General features: G+C 43.8%; 1 protein-coding gene across 3 annotated transcripts in view; it reads left to right on the forward strand.

Annotated features, from left to right (window-relative positions):
* smtnb (smoothelin b) overlaps positions 1 to 18,336 on the forward strand; it is a 48,849-nt gene that overhangs the window by 14,348 nt on the left and 16,165 nt on the right. Inside the window, exons 2-10 of one of the 3 annotated variants that reach the window (XM_046033960.1) lie at positions 2,102 to 2,253; positions 3,332 to 3,346; positions 3,617 to 3,695; positions 3,787 to 3,865; positions 4,512 to 4,591; positions 10,347 to 10,449; positions 13,796 to 14,496; positions 16,216 to 16,267; positions 17,150 to 17,752. In XM_046033960.1, coding sequence (XP_045889916.1) covers positions 2,102 to 2,253; positions 3,332 to 3,346; positions 3,617 to 3,695; positions 3,787 to 3,865; positions 4,512 to 4,591; positions 10,347 to 10,449; positions 13,796 to 14,496; positions 16,216 to 16,267; positions 17,150 to 17,752 — 1,864 coding nt within the window. Of the gene's footprint in view, positions 1 to 2,101; positions 2,254 to 3,331; positions 3,347 to 3,616; positions 3,696 to 3,786; positions 3,866 to 4,511; positions 4,592 to 6,787; positions 6,871 to 6,930; positions 7,058 to 10,346; positions 10,450 to 13,795; positions 14,497 to 16,215; positions 16,268 to 17,149; positions 17,753 to 18,336 lie in introns of those variants that run through there. The other 2 variants (XM_046033959.1, XM_046033958.1) reach the window with 2 other exon arrangements.

The raw sequence follows: 18,336 nt of genomic DNA on the forward strand, positions 1-18,336 counted from the left end.
ATAGGCATGGGAGGGAGACAGATGGACAATGATAGAAATGAGCAAATGTGTTCTCATTTCGTCTCTCCGCTTGTGATTTCCTTGCTTCAAAATCAAAAGCTCCTGGTTGTTGCATCATTTCATTGCTGGGTTTGACCCAACCCCAGTTCTTGATCGGCAGATTTCACTACCATCTCTTTCCTTGTGAGTCAGCAGGAATGTGAGGAATGACCTGTACGAAGCCTGGCCCTTTCCCACCCAGCTCTCATCTGCCCATTTTTAGGCATAGCCAAGTCCAGCTTCTCTTTCATTTTTCTCTTTTTCACTTGTCATCCTTTCACCCTGTTAACCGCTTTGCTTTCCCCTCTTATCCTTCTCCGCTTTCCCCATGTCCTTTTATTCTTTTCTGAGTGCTTTCTCCTCTTAGCCATTATTTTCAGTCAGCTCAGCACATTACATTTCCACAAATTACAGTATATAGGAGAGCCCTGTGAGCTAGTGCAGCTCGGACTGCATACTTTGTGAAACCACAGCGAGACCTCAAAACCACTGGCTCTCTTCATCTCTTGTGAGACACCTCCCCTCCTTCTCCTTCCTGGCCCTGCAAGGGGGGGGGGGGGCGACTTCAACCCATCAGGGTGTAAGGCTTAGTTTAACAACCGCGTCTAGCTCCCTCTAGTAGAAACCAGTTGCCATGCAAAGGTCTGTGTCTCGACTCTGCAGGTTTTAACTGATGCAGCAGGGAACCTTAAAGTGTGTGTTTGTGCATGAAGTGTATCAGAAAGCAGCAGCCGCTCATCTCTGCATGTGCTGACAGGTTCCCACTGCCGACCAAAAGAGAGATCTCTCTTTCTCACATGACAGGAGGGGGCTCCCTCTGCCCTCCCATGCTCACCGCTGTCGCTAACATGAAAGCATCCAGCTTGCTGATTGGTTGTCTGTCTGCAGCCGTGCTGCACACACACACACCTTAATTACTCCTGTTTTGCTTGGAAAAAAATAAACCTGTAAACTAATAGTCACTCAGAGCTGATGAAATGGCTCAGTGAGTGTTTCTAAGTGAGCCACTTTGACATCTGAGTCTCTGTGGGGGCCCTGCAGCCTGGCTACTGTTTAACCAAGATGAATTACAGCCAGAGAAGAAGACACCTGGGTGATGGATTGACCCGGAGAGCTAAACTCGCTTCTTTCTTATAGCCGAGCACCAGCTGTTGGCGTGCCTGTTTCTTATCTTGTGCACCTTTTCTCAGGTGGTCCTGTCTTTTCACATTAGTGAAGTCAGATCACTTGTCATCACCAGTCTATAAGCCGTTCATCGACCCTGCTGACCCCTTAACTCCCTACCATACATTTAAAACTAAGCCAGGGCAGTTTAGTCTAATACTGTCAGGATGTCACACACCAGGATGACACACTTCTGTCCGCTTATCTGTCAGCTATGGCTCTGCTTAAAGCTGCAGCAAATAACTAGACTAACAGTCTACAGCCATGCTAGCAGATTTATGAGGCTGAACTTAAGCATAGTGTGAGCCTGTTAGCATGCTGATCTGAGCTAAATGCCCAGATCAGCATTCTAACAAGCTCACAAGGACAATGCTAACTCGATGATGAACAACAAATGTCAACTTGCTGGTGACGCTAGAGTAAAAGTCAGGGGATCACCAACGTTAGGAATAATTCTCGCATCGCAAAAATTCCCCTGAAGGTGGATTTTGAACTTTTTAGGATACGCTGCCTCTCTGGCGGCACAGCTGTGTGTTATGGCCAATTGGCTCAAAGTCTGGCCTTTCTGGTAAACAAGTGCACTATGGTCCTTATTTGGCGGGTTTAATTACAGAGGGCGGAAGACGTTGACTGAAGGACGTTATAGCTATGGCTCTACGATATGAGCTCTGTACTTACACTGAGAACAAGCCTGTGACCCTTTACTGTAGCACTGGATTTATGTAACTCTGGCCATTTCCTTGCCATGTTTCTGTGGTGTACTCGCTCACACATGCAGATATGAGCTTATCTGTACAAGCCAAATGTTTGCCATCTTGCTGTGTTGTGCACACTTTTAACACTTGGAATTCGTCTTCTTGCCCTTTTTTTTGTTTGTGTTTTTTTGTTGTACATGCAGCTGGATGGAACTGTAGATCTGGACGAGAGGCGCCTCATCCGTTCAGCCATCCGGGACTTGAGGAGGAGGGAGATAGAGGACTTGGAGGCTGCTCTGGCCAGCAAGAGATTTCGTCCCACACTCCTCAAACAGCAGGAGGACAAGGAGAACCACACACACACACACACACACACACACACACACACACACACACACACACACACACACACACACACACACACAGACCTTTCCTAATGACAAACCGCACCAGTGCAGGTAAACTGGAGATGCTGAGAAAATGGTCAAACAGACATGCAGCATTCCTCAACTCCAGTGGGAAAAGAGAGAAGTCTGGAAAAGTCACGTCGGGAGGATCATTGGGGACAGAAAACTGCAACCACAGTAAATTTTCCCTTTTCCATTGTGTCTGCACGTCACAATAAATACTTTCACTTTGTCCTTATGTCAGATAACCTGTCAGCATTTGTCAGCCTTCTCAGTGATTTATCAATTCCCAGCACCTATAATCTAGCGGAGGATTGTCGATCAACAACCTTTTGTCAATTTACAGGTTTTTTTGCTGGCAGTCGGAATGAGGAACAGGACAAACAGACTTTATTTATTGAAGAACATTATGTTACTGTAAACTTGATTATCTGTATTTTAAAGAGCCTTAGTGGAATATAACTCTTCATCAAACCTAATGTTACCAAAATCTATCCAATAAGTCTAATAATATGGGAACTTAAAGTTTTAATGTTGTGAAAAATTTTTTCTCTGTGTGGATGGAATCCTGACCTCCACAGACCAGGATGGATGGAGTATTGTTACAAGCGTTAATTAATGACTGGTAATGTCTGGACTGGAGCACAGCAAAGAGACCTTCTGCTGTCGTTCTTTCTCTGTCACCGTTAAGACCAGTGGCTGGGTTTAATCACTTCCATTCACTTCTGCTCTCAGAAGACTTGGGTTTCAGTAACGAAGGTGGTGCCTCACTGAAGGTACTAGAGGAAGCAAACTGTAGCAAATGCAGTACGCACACACACACAAACACACACACACACACACACACACACACACACACACACACACACACACACACACACACACACACACACACACACGACGTCTAAAAATTGCATTATCCGGTGCCTCTCACCAGTGGAATGTAAAATATTCCACTCCAATGTGCCACACATCCTTTAATACCAAAGGAGGAGAATTGGAGGAGAGTATGAGTAATAGAAACCGACATAAAAGCGAGCAGTGAAATGAGGAAATATGAGGCTGAATAGAGGGAGGATGAGAGCGACCTTTTTCAGGCGCTGTGTGCCATTGCTTTTAAATCTGTTACGCCAGAGTGTCACGCTTAAATTGGTTGTGTTTCCTCTGATGGGAAAAGTGTGTTATCTTGGAATTGTCTTCTGCTGTCTTTGACATGCACAGAGACGCCTCAGGATAGAGTCAGTGTCACCCTCTACAGGTCAGTCATAATGACCTCCATTATAAACACTTCACTGTCTTGCTCTCTCTCAGGTCACAATCCAGCGACAACTTGGACGTCCTGTCTCGAAAGCTGCAGTCAATCCAGGACATCGATGAGCTCACGAAAATGGTGAGTGTTAATGGCCAGAACTCATGAAACAGCGTGACACTGCATGCTTGTCGTGCGTGTACTGAGTTTTTTTGTGTCCGTTTGCGTGAAGCTCCGTGCCGCCAGCGAGTACGAGGAGAGGAAGATGATCAGAGCAGCTATTCGACAAATCCGAGAAGATCAGCAGCAAGGTGAGCCCAGCTGTTTGATAAAATGCACTCAAGATGTGTCTGTGTGTGTCTGTTTAAATATGATGCCACTTGTCTGGTTAAGATGCAGAAAGATGTAAGGAAGGGAGGCACCAGTTTTGTGATTCTAACAAAACATTTAAGCAGATGATGCATTTTATCACTGTGCTCAGGCAGCTTACACTGATTAATCTGAAGAAGGTGCTGTAAATATAGTCAAAGGTCAAAATGGAAGATTTTGGGGTCATAATTATGTTGTTAAACTCCTTAACTGCCAGTTTAATTTTTTATTTAGTACATTATAAAATATTGTTTTAAGAAACCTGGGGAGTAAATACACATTGTTTATGAGTTTGAATGCATAATTGATGTGGGAGAGATAGCGGTCTGTCTGTGATCGCCATAGTTACGTGGTAGATCTACCTGTATTGCTGGATTCAGATAGTGGATTTCTGTCATTCATTAGCCCTGTCTGGTGTGCGTCAGACCTCAGTCCCACTGAGACACTGTGATGCATACAGACTGCCCAGGCTCCTCCTCCTTCACAAATGACCAGAAGTTTGACTTAAGATGGGATAATGGGTCATCTACTGTGTTCTAATTATCGCCACTGGTGTGTGTGTGTGTGTGTGTGTGTGTGTGTGTTTAGGGACTGTGGAGCGGGGTAAAGCTCCTGATCGCTGCCTGGAGCCTGAGAGTGTGGAGCCCCAGAGAAGCATGGGTACTGGGGTGAGTACAGCAGACCAGTGTTATTTAAAGGAGGAGAAATGATTACATGTCACAGCATTATTCTGATATAGTCTGAACCTTCACATTACAGCTAACGTGGAAACTGTCCAATATTCATACACATATCAACTCAGACCAATTTCCGGATGCTGAGTTTATTTACTTGGCAACAGTGGCCACTGAGGTTTCTCTGCCGCCATGATGAAGAATGCAGCAAACAACAACAGGCATTGTGAATCAAGTCACACACTGTGTCATGAATGTGGTTACACCACACGACACACTCGCACACAACATATGCTGTGGGCTCCACAGAGCAAGGAATGTGTTTTTTTTGTTTTTTTTACATCCTCATTCAGATTTGGTCAAGTATGAGGAGAAATATACAATTTACTTTTAGCCTGCTGTTTGGTGAAGGCAGTAAATTCTTTTTGACAGCCACTATCATTTTGCACTCATCTGTGCAGCCCTTCACCCTTTGAGACAGTTCCACGCTGAAATTTAAAAAGTTTGGAGTGGAGGGCGCGTGAGAGAGAGAGAGAGAGAGAGAAGTTCAAAGAGTTTAAAGACTTTTAATTAAATTTTGTCTGATTTGATCAAATACTTTAATAGTGGTGTTGCACTGGCCCTCTAGTGGATGATGAAGGACTGCGTTTTCAGAGTTGAACTAAACTTCAATATTTTTCAGCGTAATGGATTGTATAATATGGATGTTGCAGTGAACATGTGAAGACATGAGGCTTTAACTGTTTGGGAGAGTTTGCCAGGAGCCAGATGCTATCTTATCAGCTGTGATCATAGTTTTTTGACGACTGCTCTGTTTCCAGCGGTTGAGAATTATGTGGAGGAAAACAAAGTTAATTCTTACTGTATGCAGTCACTGTTGTTGTTACTTTAACCTTCTGAGTGATGGAAGTAGAGAAACACCTACAGTATCTATGCTTAAAAGGAAAATACAATAACCTAAGTTCAATGGTTCAAGTGAAATCAACTTTTCTTAGGTTCTTAGTATCAGCCCCATTGTCTGTTGCAGCCTGTGCTTTGCTTGTATGCATTCCTGTGTTGCATTTGTGTGTGTGTGTGTGTGTGTGTGTGTGTGTGTTGTGCCCATATAGGAAGTGATGATAGCATGTTGGCGTCACAGGATGCTCTAACATTAAAGCCTTTTTACCTCACTTCCTACAAGACAGCTGAGCGGTACAGTGGTGGGGTTGTGAGCTACAGGCGGTGTGATGGATGAGGGAGGTTGGAGATCTGGGTGGGGGTGGGAGTGTGGGCAGACAGACAGACCGGCAGCCCACCAGCTGTGCCTCAGCCGTGTAGTCTGTGCTGGAATGGGGACGTGGCCAAAAACAACATCAACCAGCAGCAGCATGACTCCTTCCACTCACATCACGGCAACGGATCTCTTTGAGCTGCGTGCAATTGTCCCGTGGCAGATGGAGGTCCCAGATAGGCCTCCGCAGCAGCCAAACATGAACAAAAATATGTGTACACTGCCAGCAGCTTGAAAGAAACACCAGCTCAAGAACTCATGTACCAAAAGCTTAAGATGGAAAATATATGGAGTATGTGCGTGTTTAATTAGTGCATTAATGTAGCTGCTCAACTGTAATTTTACCAGAATCCAACATCCATTAGAAGTTAATGACTTGATTTAATGAATGATTTAATGGGCACATTTGACATTCAGGGATAGTTGATACACAGTAAAAGTTTCCTTTTGCTCATTTGGGAGAAACCATACTGTAACAGTCTATAAAAAAACTTTAATTATATGTATGTAAAATGCCTGTCGGAAAAATTACCTTTATTCATTAGTGTTACATAAAAAAGTGCCGAATATTCAATAATGTAAATGAGATTCTGTTTCTGTAAAATATCTCCAATAATACTGCCGTTAGAGAAATAACAAAAAAAAGAGATCAAAACAAAGGCAGAGTGTGTCAGAAGTTAATGTGTCAACCAGGCAACCCTTTAACCTGTAAGGAAAGTGTGCGTGTGTGGTGGGGGTCAGATCCCTGTGGAGACAGAAAGGGAGGGAGGGGAAGTCAAGGGAGTGGCTTGTTGGTATTGTGTGTGTGTGTGTGTGTGTGTGTGTGTGTGTGTGTGTGTGTGTGTGTGTGTGTGGTGTTGGTGGTGTGCGTGTTTTTTGTGAGTGAGTGTGTATGATGTGGCTGAGGGAGTAGAGCGGCAGAAAAGCGGACGTCCTGACTCCAAGAGGGTTACTGCAGAGAGAGGGATAGAGAGAGACAGGCAGTCGGTTCAGTGAAGAGAAGGTATATGTCATTATGATTTTTCTGCTGTCGTGTGTCACACACCAGAGGCTCCTCTCTGGCTTTCTTTATTGATTTCTTTCTTATTATTTTTTGCACTAAAAGGCAATTTGAACAATCTATCCTCATAAACCAGCACTTGTTTATGTCTGACTGAAGAATGGGACCTACCTGCCTCTCTGTTTACCTTGTAAGGTTTGTGTATCTAATGGTTTATTGCTGAGTTAGATAATTTTTATTCCCTTAAGTTGACAGTTTAACTCTGAGTATGCAGACATAGACCTTTTTAATGTGTGAGATGAAACTGGGCCATTGACATGCAGAATTGTGAAATTACAATACCTTGGTAAGGATTCTAGACAAAGAAAAATCTTGAATATTTAATGCTTGTAGTTTAAATGTATATAGTGATTCAAATCTGTTTGAAGTTGTCTCTTTGAGGCTACAGGCTTGCATGCTGTCTAGGTGTGTGGGGAGAGCTCGGGAAGGCAGTTGGGAGGATGGGTGTTGCAACTCCAGAGTTTTGTTTGCTCTCAGATCTCATCATAAACATGTTGCAAGAAGAGACCTGAAGAAAGAGTATCTTAATTATCTTAAACGGGGCCCGGCATTTGTGATACAGAGGGTTTAGCGGATTGTGGGGATGAGATTGCTGGGGAAAAAAATACAGTGGATCCACTTTGACAGAACACCATGAAGTAAGCTTAGCTTGTGATGATGTGCAGTAAGTAAAAATGGGAATGAGGCTCAGGGCTGAGCCTTCTGTGGGTTCCCTCACTCCAGACTGAGTGTGTATGATACTGAGATGATTGCTACTTCATTCCAGCTACTGTATTTCAGTTATTGGAGGTGAGCCGAGTGTGTGGCTCCTCATGCTGCAGTAATGGAAAATGAGCCGCCAGGTCTCTTCTCTCTTCCACATGGAGGCATGGAAGACCCTCAAATGGTCTGACCATACCAGTGTAGTGATGGATTTAACTTTCATGGAAAAACTGGAGCATAGCAAGCCAGTGTGTTAAGCTCAGCTGACTGACGAGGTGTGTGCCTCAGCCTCATTGTTGTTACTTTTTGTGGCGTTGAGGCTTCACAGGAATCCAGATGGCCCACGCCTTGCTGTGGTCATGAGAGGACAGTTGTTTTTGTGTTTACCGGTTTGAACTTTTGCAATTACAGTCCAACACAAACAGGCTCCTGAGGCCAGATGGGATGAGTGGGACGGTGTCAGTGTGGGTCCCACTTTGTCAGGTCTTGACTGCTGGGGCCAGAGTGAAGCCACTAATGAGTGCACGGTGGCTGGCAGCAGGTCCCGAGCTCTGGTCTGCGTCTCCAGTTCCACTCTATCTTCCTATTTTCTTTCTCTTCTGCCTCACTGTCTGTGAGAAATGTGTTCCCTGTGGTTTAGTGGGAGCTGTGAAATGACGGCTGTCTGTCTGACTCCTGGTAGAGAAGCAGGAGAGGTTTAGGAGGGGTGGGTGAGGAGAGACTTGTCCTCTCTAATTGTGTTTATGGCTCAAACACAATTATCTCCCCCTGTGACTCTTTGATTGTGTGACTCCACTCAGAAGGAGATTGCCCTTTTGTGTGTGACCTCTCGCATTACTACAGTGTAGTGTCTTTAGTCTTTTGTGTTGTTTGTGTCCTCCAAACTCATCAGAGACCGTAATGACCCATTAAATGAGCATTCCTCTGAGTTGCAGCATCCCAGCCTGCATGAGGAATATTTGACGTTGACTTGAAAAGCTGAGCAGACTATTTTAAGCCCCAAAATCTGTGCTGCTACTTAGGGTTTTTTTGCTCCATGTGGAAAAAATGGAAGGCATGGAAAAAATGACATTCTATGTAGATTTACATTGCTGTGATGTCACATGTAATATTTCAGTTTTCTAGCTTTTAGTGAAGATGTTCCTCCTGGACGATTTTTGGCAACAAAGCTTCACTTATTATTATTTAATGAATTTTTTTTAAATCTTACCCAACTACATTATGTGATCCGTTTAAACGTGCGGTGTCTTTTGTTTACAACCCGCAGCAGTGCCATTCCAGATTCACCTTTCCTCTTTGTGCTGCCTGCAACAGTGTCTGATTACATTTTCTCCTCAGTGATTGAGCCGCTCTGCCCTGTAATCTGCTCAAGGTGGGGAAGGTCACAGTCAACAGAGCAGAAAGCCTCCCGTCCTTTCTCACCTCTTCCTCTCACTTGTGTTTAGATTCGAACGGGCTTTGTGTTTAGTCACCACTTAAACTCGCTTCCTCTTTCTGATCACACACTGTATTGATTAAAAGCCTTTTAAAAAAACACGTTTATTAATAAGATTTTCACACCGTAGCTGCTGCTGACAACCGGTCCAGTCACTCTTGTGTAGGGTAACATTGTTTAGACATGGAAAACTGATAATGGCGTGTGATTGTGTGGTTGGGTGTGTATGCTTTCTTCGCTTGCTTGAAAGCTTGTGAATGTGTTTTCAGAGGCGTTTTGAAATAATAGTAGGCTGTAAATCTGAACATATTATGTTTTCATTGTGTAAGGTCATGTCCTGTATATTTTATTTTAGGTTCCACCCGAACATCTGGACTATTCGTAACTCAGATGCCTCTTGTACAACACCTTTAAGGAGATGATGTGCTTTGTTCGTCTTTGCAAATGCACGACAGAATGATGCATACCACCTGAAGCTCCACACACAAGAACTTTATGCCCTTTAATAGAGAAGTTTGCAAGTCCTCTCAGTGTTGTGGATTAAGAATATGTGTGGGAGTGATTTAAAGAGTGTGTGTGCACACGTGCTTGGGGGAGCCTTGTTTGTGCAGCTGATTCTCCTGTGGAGTAGCTCATGGTCAGGCACCAGAGGCCTAACAGTAGTGCCGGCATCTTTGTCTTTCCTCCTCTGTCCTCCCCTCCGCACCTCTCCTGTTTCCTCTCCATATGCAAAAATACAGCTGCCTCTCCTCCGTGATCTTCCTCCTGCTGTGACTTTCCTCATATCAATGCAAGTTAGGGTGTATTATGTGCTACAGTCAGATTGTAGGTAATTTTGAAGGAGTAGGAACTACCCAAGTAAAGTCAGGTTGGGAAGCAGATATATAACACAGTATTGAACCGAACACTGCCTGTATGTGTTGGCTGTTTTGGCACTCACTTTCACTCTCTGTCAGACATAGACAATTGTAAATAGAAAAGATTTTTACTTTTCCAGCTGGCCACGCATGTTGCTCAACATGGCTTGAGCATTTGACCTCAATCTAAAAAAAAAAAAAAGAAAAAAGACTGTTGTGATCACCAGCTGACCACAAACAGATGATCTAAGGACTGATGTGTTCACTCTGGTTTTGATCAGACGAATAGGTTGGCAGTTTGTCCCAAAGAAAAACCTAAAGACAACGTGACTTGGGAAATTAAAGAGTGTGATACTTTTGGAGGTTTATTAAAATGCACTGAGCATGTGTGGTTCTTTCCTTTCTTTTTTTTTTTTTTTGTACAGGATACAGAGCAGGAGACTCTCAGGGAGCCAGAGTGTATCAGATCTCAGATCCGGGAGTTACGCGGCCAGCAGACACAACATAGCAGAGAGCTACAGAGACTAGGTGAGAAACACTCGTTCAGTGCCGAATTGCTTATGACCTGCTCATTCCATCTGTAGACCTACTCCCTAACAGGTATGGTGTGCATGCTATACACCACCAGTTACCACATCATTTGTAGCTACACATGATGGAATTATTGAAACAAAAAATATTTTATATTCTGTAAACATCTAAAATCACCTAAAGGTGAAGTTTGGCTAGGCACTTATAACTTGAAGACAACACAGACCACCTCTGTTGCATGTACGTGTGATTCCATACATCCGTCTTGATGCAATTTCCTCTTTGCTGCCTGTTAAAATAGTCAGCTGAAGGAGCCATTCTCCTGAGCTGGCGGTCAGGGGGTCATATTAGTTCAGGCTCTTTAAGCTCCTTCATCCAACTTTATTAACTGTTTAGAGTCACTCACAGCCATACACTTAATGACTTTGACTTCGAAAGTGTGAAGTGGTTTAATTAACCACTCTGTCAGCCCAACCATTAATAAAGTGGTAAGAATGCAAGCCTTCAGAGGGGAATGAATATGCTTCATTCACTTGAATCCTTGAAACTTAGCAGGCACAGAGTTGACGATGAATAGATGTTAAACGTCAAAAGTGCATTGTTGACAAATCATAAACCTACCTAAAGCTTGTTCAATTTAATCACCTAAGGGCCAACTATTAATTGGACAATCCCATTCATATAGTACAAAAAATTTAACTTTGATCCTCCTTGGCTGAAGATGAAAAGGGGTTTTCTTCTTTTATTTAAACCCGGGCCTGGCTGACCTGAAGTTGGCCTGTGGCCTACGGCCATAATAATGTGATTCTGTGTGGCCTGGTCTACCCTGGACTTGGCTTCCAGTGTCCTTCTCATGGACCCAGGGTTGGTGGTGGGGTTATGGGAAGCAACAGTGGGAAACCCAACAGCCACACCTCTGCTAAATAAAGCTGATACCAGAACTAAGGCCTAGTTGACTTGGCGGAGAAACTCCCCACTGTTCCTGATTTATCCCTGCCTTACAATTTAAACCAGGGTGAAGCTAGGGTGAACAAAAAAAGACCACCATAGAAAAGCAAAGGGGGAAGGTGTATTTTAAAGTGGACACCAATCAACAAAGACATGGACGTTTGTGGTTGGGAAAGGACAGCATAGCCAGGGGTGGGCCGGTGGTTCTTGGAGGGGTGGTTGTCTTTTGAACAGAATGAAAGTAGCAGAAAATAAGAGATTGACTTGAAGAATCAGTGACGGGTTCTTTTTGGTCTTTGAACATAGCCCAAACACATACCTCTGCCTCTCAGACAAATAAAGCTTATATTTACAATAATTTACCTCAATGACCATGTTTCCAGATGTACTGCGTTTTAGTACAAACTGTAACTGGTAAGGCTGTGATTTAGGAAATTAAATGTTTGTAGAGACTCAGTGAATGTGGTGTGTGCCTTACATTCCCTAAAGAGAGAAATTTCAAGTTAAAATTTGACACTAATGCCAATTTCACACACAAACCTATAAAGAACACAAAGGACTGAGCACCTTGTATATTACTATATATAAAAAATGACCTTGGTCTGCAACTATAGCACTTTTGTGGCATTTCTGAAATCTGTCTGAAAATCTATTAGACAAATGGAACCTGTGACAAGGAGTCAAGAGTAGGCTTTGCTTGGGAACTGTACAAGACCTTGTGGTAAAGATTAATTTGCTCAGCCAGTCTGTAATTGATTGAAATCATTAAATGCTTGTTGTAAAAGGCTGGGTTTTTTTTTAACGTCTAAGTGTGTATTTATTTAACATTATGAAAAGCTAATGCAACAACTTGATTAAAACATGTGATCTTGAGCTACAAGTTGCAGCCAAGACAATAATTTTATAGTAACAGTAAATTTATTCAATTTAAACCTGTCACCTAGGTCATCCGCAAACCTGTGTTGACGTGTTCACAGCGTCAACACGTGAGTTTTCCTTGGGTCATTGCTTCAGTGCGAAACAAGTACATAAAAAAAACCTTGGTTGGCCATTGTTTGTGCTCTATAAATTGACTGGCAGCACAGTGTACATGTTTAGACTGCTTTTGTAGCTATTTTCAAACAAAAAGCAAGCCTTTCATTACCCAGTAGCAGTGGGGATTTTCCCAGAAATTGCCACACAATGGACATGACAGCTCGTCAATGGCAAAACATGAACAATAACGTCCGTAAAAGAAGCAGCATGTTTTGGCTTTCACTTCAGTTACAGTTGAGCAGTAATTGAGTTTGGGTTGAGTTCATCATTAGATATAGACGCTACTGTCAAGGGGACCATTCATAGTGTCACATGTGAGAATGGCAGCCGTTTATTGTCCCAATTGTGTATCATAATCATGTTTTCTATTTAGACTGTATTACATAATCATCTGGTCTGTTTAATCAACAACTTGATGTCATTTGTAAATTGATTGTGTACAATTTAGCGAGCATCCTTTTGGAGGAGTTGTTACGCAATAAAAGAAAAAAAGATCAGCTGCCTTAAATGAAGCTATGAATGTTCACTTGGGTCCTTTCTTGTTGAAAGTTGAAAGACTGCTGTGGCTACTGATCAAGCTTCTCTTTGATTCGGTTTGTAAATGGCAGACGTGCATCCTTGGTGAACCCCATTTGGTTGCAGAGTTGGTGCAAACACAGTTCAGGCAGAAGTATTTTCATGCCTTGGTGTGTACATGGGATGTGGGAATCGGATACTCTCTTGGTTTTCTCTGTTTTCGTTATCTGCGGTACGTACACAACCTCAGATATTCCAATACTAGAAACACCATGGGGTGTTTGAGGGTATCACAGGGGAGGATGTGGGCACCTCTGTGTTGTTTGGAGTGTGGTTTCCTGAGGAGAGAAGGAGCAGTGAAGGAACTTTGACAGAGGGGAGGGGAAGTGCTTGTCTTCCTCATCCCCACTTCCTCCTTGTACTTGCTCACCACCTATGGTTGTGCCACATGCTCCCTCTCTTCAGTTGTGACCACTCCTTCTCTTTTAAGCACATCCACCAACACAATCTCACAAATCTCGCTCAGGAACTCAGGCCTGTCTGGAGGAAATGCCTACATCCCACGTGCCTCTTCTGTGATCCCGAGTGATATTTTTTTGCCCGGCCTCTCGTGGGGCCCCGCTGCCGCAGAAGTATTTCATTTCCATCATTTCATTCTGCAACTTCATCACCTACTGCTTCCTTTGCTCAAATACAGTCAAACCCTTTTCACTTCGCACAGTTTTTTACTGATGTGAGAGGAAGAATAAAAGTAACTATAAAATCAGTTTTTAAAAAATCAGAAGAGCCACAAGGTACATAAAGGCCTTTGTTGCTCAAGTTTTATTTGTGTTTTCTATTGCAGGCTCCAACTCAGGCATGGTGTTGGTTCTGGATCACCTGGTGAAGGATGATGGCTCTGGACCTCTGCTGATCCAGCCTCCAAGAGAAGCTGTGAGTGCTGAGCCCGACTTGGTCCTGTCTCATCGGCAAAGGTCAGACTCTTCAGCTTCAGACCGCAGTGTGACCTCAGTGCGATCCAGGTCCAATCTGGATTCTGTGGCCTCAGAGAAGAGTCTGGGCTCAGCCTACAGAGCCCGGCGGGACTCTGGCGCCTCAGACAGGAGCCAGAGTCCCTTGCAGCGTGGTCGGCTAGACTCTGGGGCATCAGAGCAAAGCATCAGCTCTCACCTCAGACAGAGACTGGGCTCAGATGTCTCTGACTCTGGTGTCAGACCCCGTTTTGGCTCTGGGGCTTCAGACAGCATTGGTCTGTTGTCAAGAAAACGGACTGACTCGGGAACATCTGACCAGAGTGTGAGTATGTCCTCTGAGGAGAGGGGTCCAGCAGAGGAGGTGGAGGTCGCCACAAGTGGTTCAACTTACAGCACAGATTCAGAAACTGAAGGCAGAAGCCGCGATCCAGCCAACCTCCAGACTCTGTCCAACCAAGACCATGTCATTGACCAGGAGCAGCCAGATGGGGCAGTTTTATCTCGGAGAGATCCTGCAAATGGTCTGCTCAATGGCAGTGCCAAGGGAAAAAACGACTTCCAGAAGCAAAAGGTAGAATCTACAGTCCTTGTATCAAATGGTCTATTTGTTTTTCATCTGACATTTTTGTCTTCATGAGGGCACCACCTAGCTTTGCATTAATGTGGTATTAATGTATATTATTTCAATACAACCGATCAGATCTTGCATAAAGCAGTAACGTCAGCTTTCTGCCATAGACCGAGCAGAGGGTCACACTGAACCAAACAGCTACCTTCTACACAGCACAAGAGCCACATACTCTGAACAACAACCCATATTAACTTTCCTGCTAAAGTCTCCTTCTTATCTAACTTACAGACATGAACACATGCCTGGCCCTGCACTGTTGGTGATTTAACAAGCGTACTAGCATTCACTAGGGAATAGCGCACTGCTAACGTCAATTTGCAGGCTAGATAACTGATTAGTTGCTCAGCTGCATCACATTAAACATCATGTAAAAGTACCTTCAAATGTCACTTCCACTTCAATGCTGGTGTGGTCCTTAATCTTCAGTACCACTAATAACATGTTGTCTGCCCGTGACATGTAGGCTACAGTGCAAGTTACTTTACTTTGTCTGTTGATCTCTACAATGGTCTACACAGACTGCATGGCAGCCTGCCAGCTGCTGTCAATCAAACAAGACTTTCTCTCTTGTCGGCTGACGGGAAAAAGAGTATTTCTGATAGACCTTTTTTCTTCCTTTTTAGTAATAAAAAAAATATTAATAATGCATTAAAAAAACACCACATGAGGGAATAGCTACTGGAAGAACACCCTCCAGTAGAGTTACAGAGACTTGTAGAATCTATGATATATGGCATTATAGACGGTTGCCTTTTCTTTTCATTGTCACCCATCTTTATCTCAGACCAGTTTCAGCCAGCTGACACACAGTGCCTATCATAGCTGCACCACTAGAGTGGGGTGTTGAGCTACATTGCCACTGTCAAATGCAACAATAGTCCAAGCTCTCCCTTTTTGTCTTTCCATTTCATTATTATCCCTGACGAGAAATCCCGACACTCCATTCTTCTGTGACACCCAGGTCACATCGGCATCCATAAACACACCATGCAGAGCTTCTGTTAGGTGCTGTTTAACTTTTGTTACTTGGCTACACAAACAAACTGTGCACCTGAGTGTCTCTGCTTCACCTCAGCATGTCATCCTCACCTGCTGTCAGAGAGGGATAGACAGCGTTACGGGCCAGAGGTTCTGTCTCCCTTCATCGCACAGTACACAGAACACACAAACACACAGAGCTGCCGTTTCTGAACTGACAACTGTTAAACAACATTTCCCATCTTGGGGGCTGAGGTCACCATGACGCCATTGTGTCGCTCATCTAAATGTGTTTACCCAAGGCTGGCCCCGGACCTCTTTTATTGTTCCCTGCAATATATGCTGATGCTCTGTCTCCAGAGCGTAATCTAAACATCAAGGGGCCCGCCATGGCCCTGCTGCTAAAAAAAGAACAGAGGTCCACTGCTTCACTCCAAACACAAAAGTTACATAATGAAAACACCATCGGTCGATTCTGTATTTAGGATTGTGTAGGTCTGTGTGTAGTTGTCACAACAGCTATCCATGCAGACTGTAGCCTTTTGAATGCTGTCCTGTTTAATGTAGAGACATTCAGTATAGCAGGTCTGTGGATGTCAATCCAGGCATCTTAACCCTTAATCACCTCTACTTCCTCTACTGATTGTTCTGTCATGTTTTTTTGTTTTTTCCTCTTTTTAGATAACAATTAACAGCGACATGCCCCTCACTCATGGCAAAGCAAAGGATTCTGGTAAGAAACTAGTCCAGCTCTTAGTCCTGAACTGACTAATCAATAGAAAATCAATCAACACCAATTTGGTGATCTTTTAAGACATTTATCAAAGAAAAATTCCAAACATTCATCATTTCGTGCCACTCAAATGTCAGGATTTGCTGCTCTCTTTTAAATTATTGTTAATTAAATATGTTTGCATTCAGTACTGTTGAATGGAAAGAACAAGCAACTATTAATATTATGGGCCCAACAGATTTATTCATAATGAAAATAATGAATTTGTCATCTTCATCAAGGGAACCTAAGAGTGTGTGATAATATCACACCAGATGGTTCATCACCTGAAGTATATGGAGACAATTCCAGCCATTCTACTCACAGGAGAGAGAGCTGGGAAGAGGGCATGCTATAATATACACCATCTTCTTTCCTTTTACCAGACAGTGCTCTTTGCTGTGTCCACTGTACTGTAAACTGTGGTTTTCCTTCCAAGCGGCACATCTTTTTATTTTTTATTTTTTTTCTTTTGTTAGGATGACCTCAGTGAATATCCTTTACTCTAATCACTAGTGTTTTTTTTCCGTTGGAGGTTCTGTGCCAAGTCATGAGCTTTGCACACATTATCTGACATTATTAAGGATCAGCGAAAGAAAAAATATCCATGAGTGGAAGAAACATGTCCTGAAAAGTCCACAAAATAGGAACTGAAAGGTGGTGAAACGTGGGAGGCTTAGTCAAGCAAAGTAAAGGGGCTGGAACAAAACCTAGAGAGAGGAGGAAAAAGAAGAATGGGATTTGTAGAGGGCTTTTGATGTGGATGAGCAGAGCAAGAGGCTCTAGGCTGTGCTGTACTGAGTAAGTGTCTTTCAACTCCCCTCCTGCATTATGTCTTTACAGCACCTGAGAAGAAAGATGTTATATTGGAACAATTCAACCGCACCAACTCTGTACGTGACCGAATGCGCAAGTTCACAGAGGCCAGCCAGACCCTAAATGTCCCCGCTTTGAAGAAAGCTCCTCTGAGGAATGGGACCACCTCCGGCAGCAGTGGACAGACGAATCTCTCCAGAGCTACTGAGCTGTTTACACACACAGCAGCATCCCTCAGCACATCTGGAGACAGGCCAGCAAGGCCACATGTGGACTCTCACACCTCTGCCGCATCCCAGAGTCAGGCCATAAATGAGCCAGGAGGTGTGGCTAACAGACCTCTGTCTTCAGCTAGCCAATGGCAGAACTCCATGGGTGGGACGAGGCATCCAGCTGAAAAAGATGTGCACGCCTCCAGTAACTCAAAGGAAGACAGAACCCCAGGGAGAGCAGCTGGACAGCAGGTCACCCAGGGAGAGGCAGACCCGGACATGAAGACTTTCCTCACTATCGAGATCAAGGATGGGCGCAGCACCACCACCTCCTCAACATCCTCCCCTAGGGGCAACATCGTACCCATCACCAACATGACCCCACGCATCACCACTAATACTCTGGGACAGAGAGCAGGTAGGCTCATCAATCTTACAGCAACAGCACTCATATTCAGCTCAGTCAGTGCTCAAATAACTTTCTTAACGTGATGCAGTATAAGTATTAGTTCAGGATTGGAACACTTATTTCTTTTGTTTGTTTAACCAATACACCATGCTTTTTAGGTTTATCTTTATTATGTTGACCCTTGAATGCGCTCTTTGGAACTGGAACAGTATGCGAAGCTGCAGCCCACTGTGTTTCCCAACAGTATGAATCTTAATTTAGCAGTTTTATGTCTTTCCTTGCTAAAATGAGCCCTTCGATCACAATGAAATCCCAGCCACTGTGGGAGGCAACAGGCACCAAGGAATCGGTCACAAGTGGGATGGTGACAATGGTTTTTGTGAGGCTAAACAAGCAAAGCACATGGATGAGTGGGGATAGATGATAGGGCTGAATATGAAATCACACGGTTGTACTGAAGGGTATTTGTTGTAGAGTGGGCATGTTGCAGCAGTATGGAGGTGGTGAGGTCAGTAGTGGCAGAGTATATTGGGACAAAGGAAACAACAATTGGCTGTCTCAGACCAGACTGAATAGTAATACTGTTACAGCGC

Source organism: Micropterus dolomieu, linkage group LG21, assembly GCF_021292245.1.
Source record: "Micropterus dolomieu isolate WLL.071019.BEF.003 ecotype Adirondacks linkage group LG21, ASM2129224v1, whole genome shotgun sequence".
In the NCBI taxonomy this organism is placed as follows: domain Eukaryota; kingdom Metazoa; phylum Chordata; class Actinopteri; order Centrarchiformes; family Centrarchidae; genus Micropterus; species Micropterus dolomieu.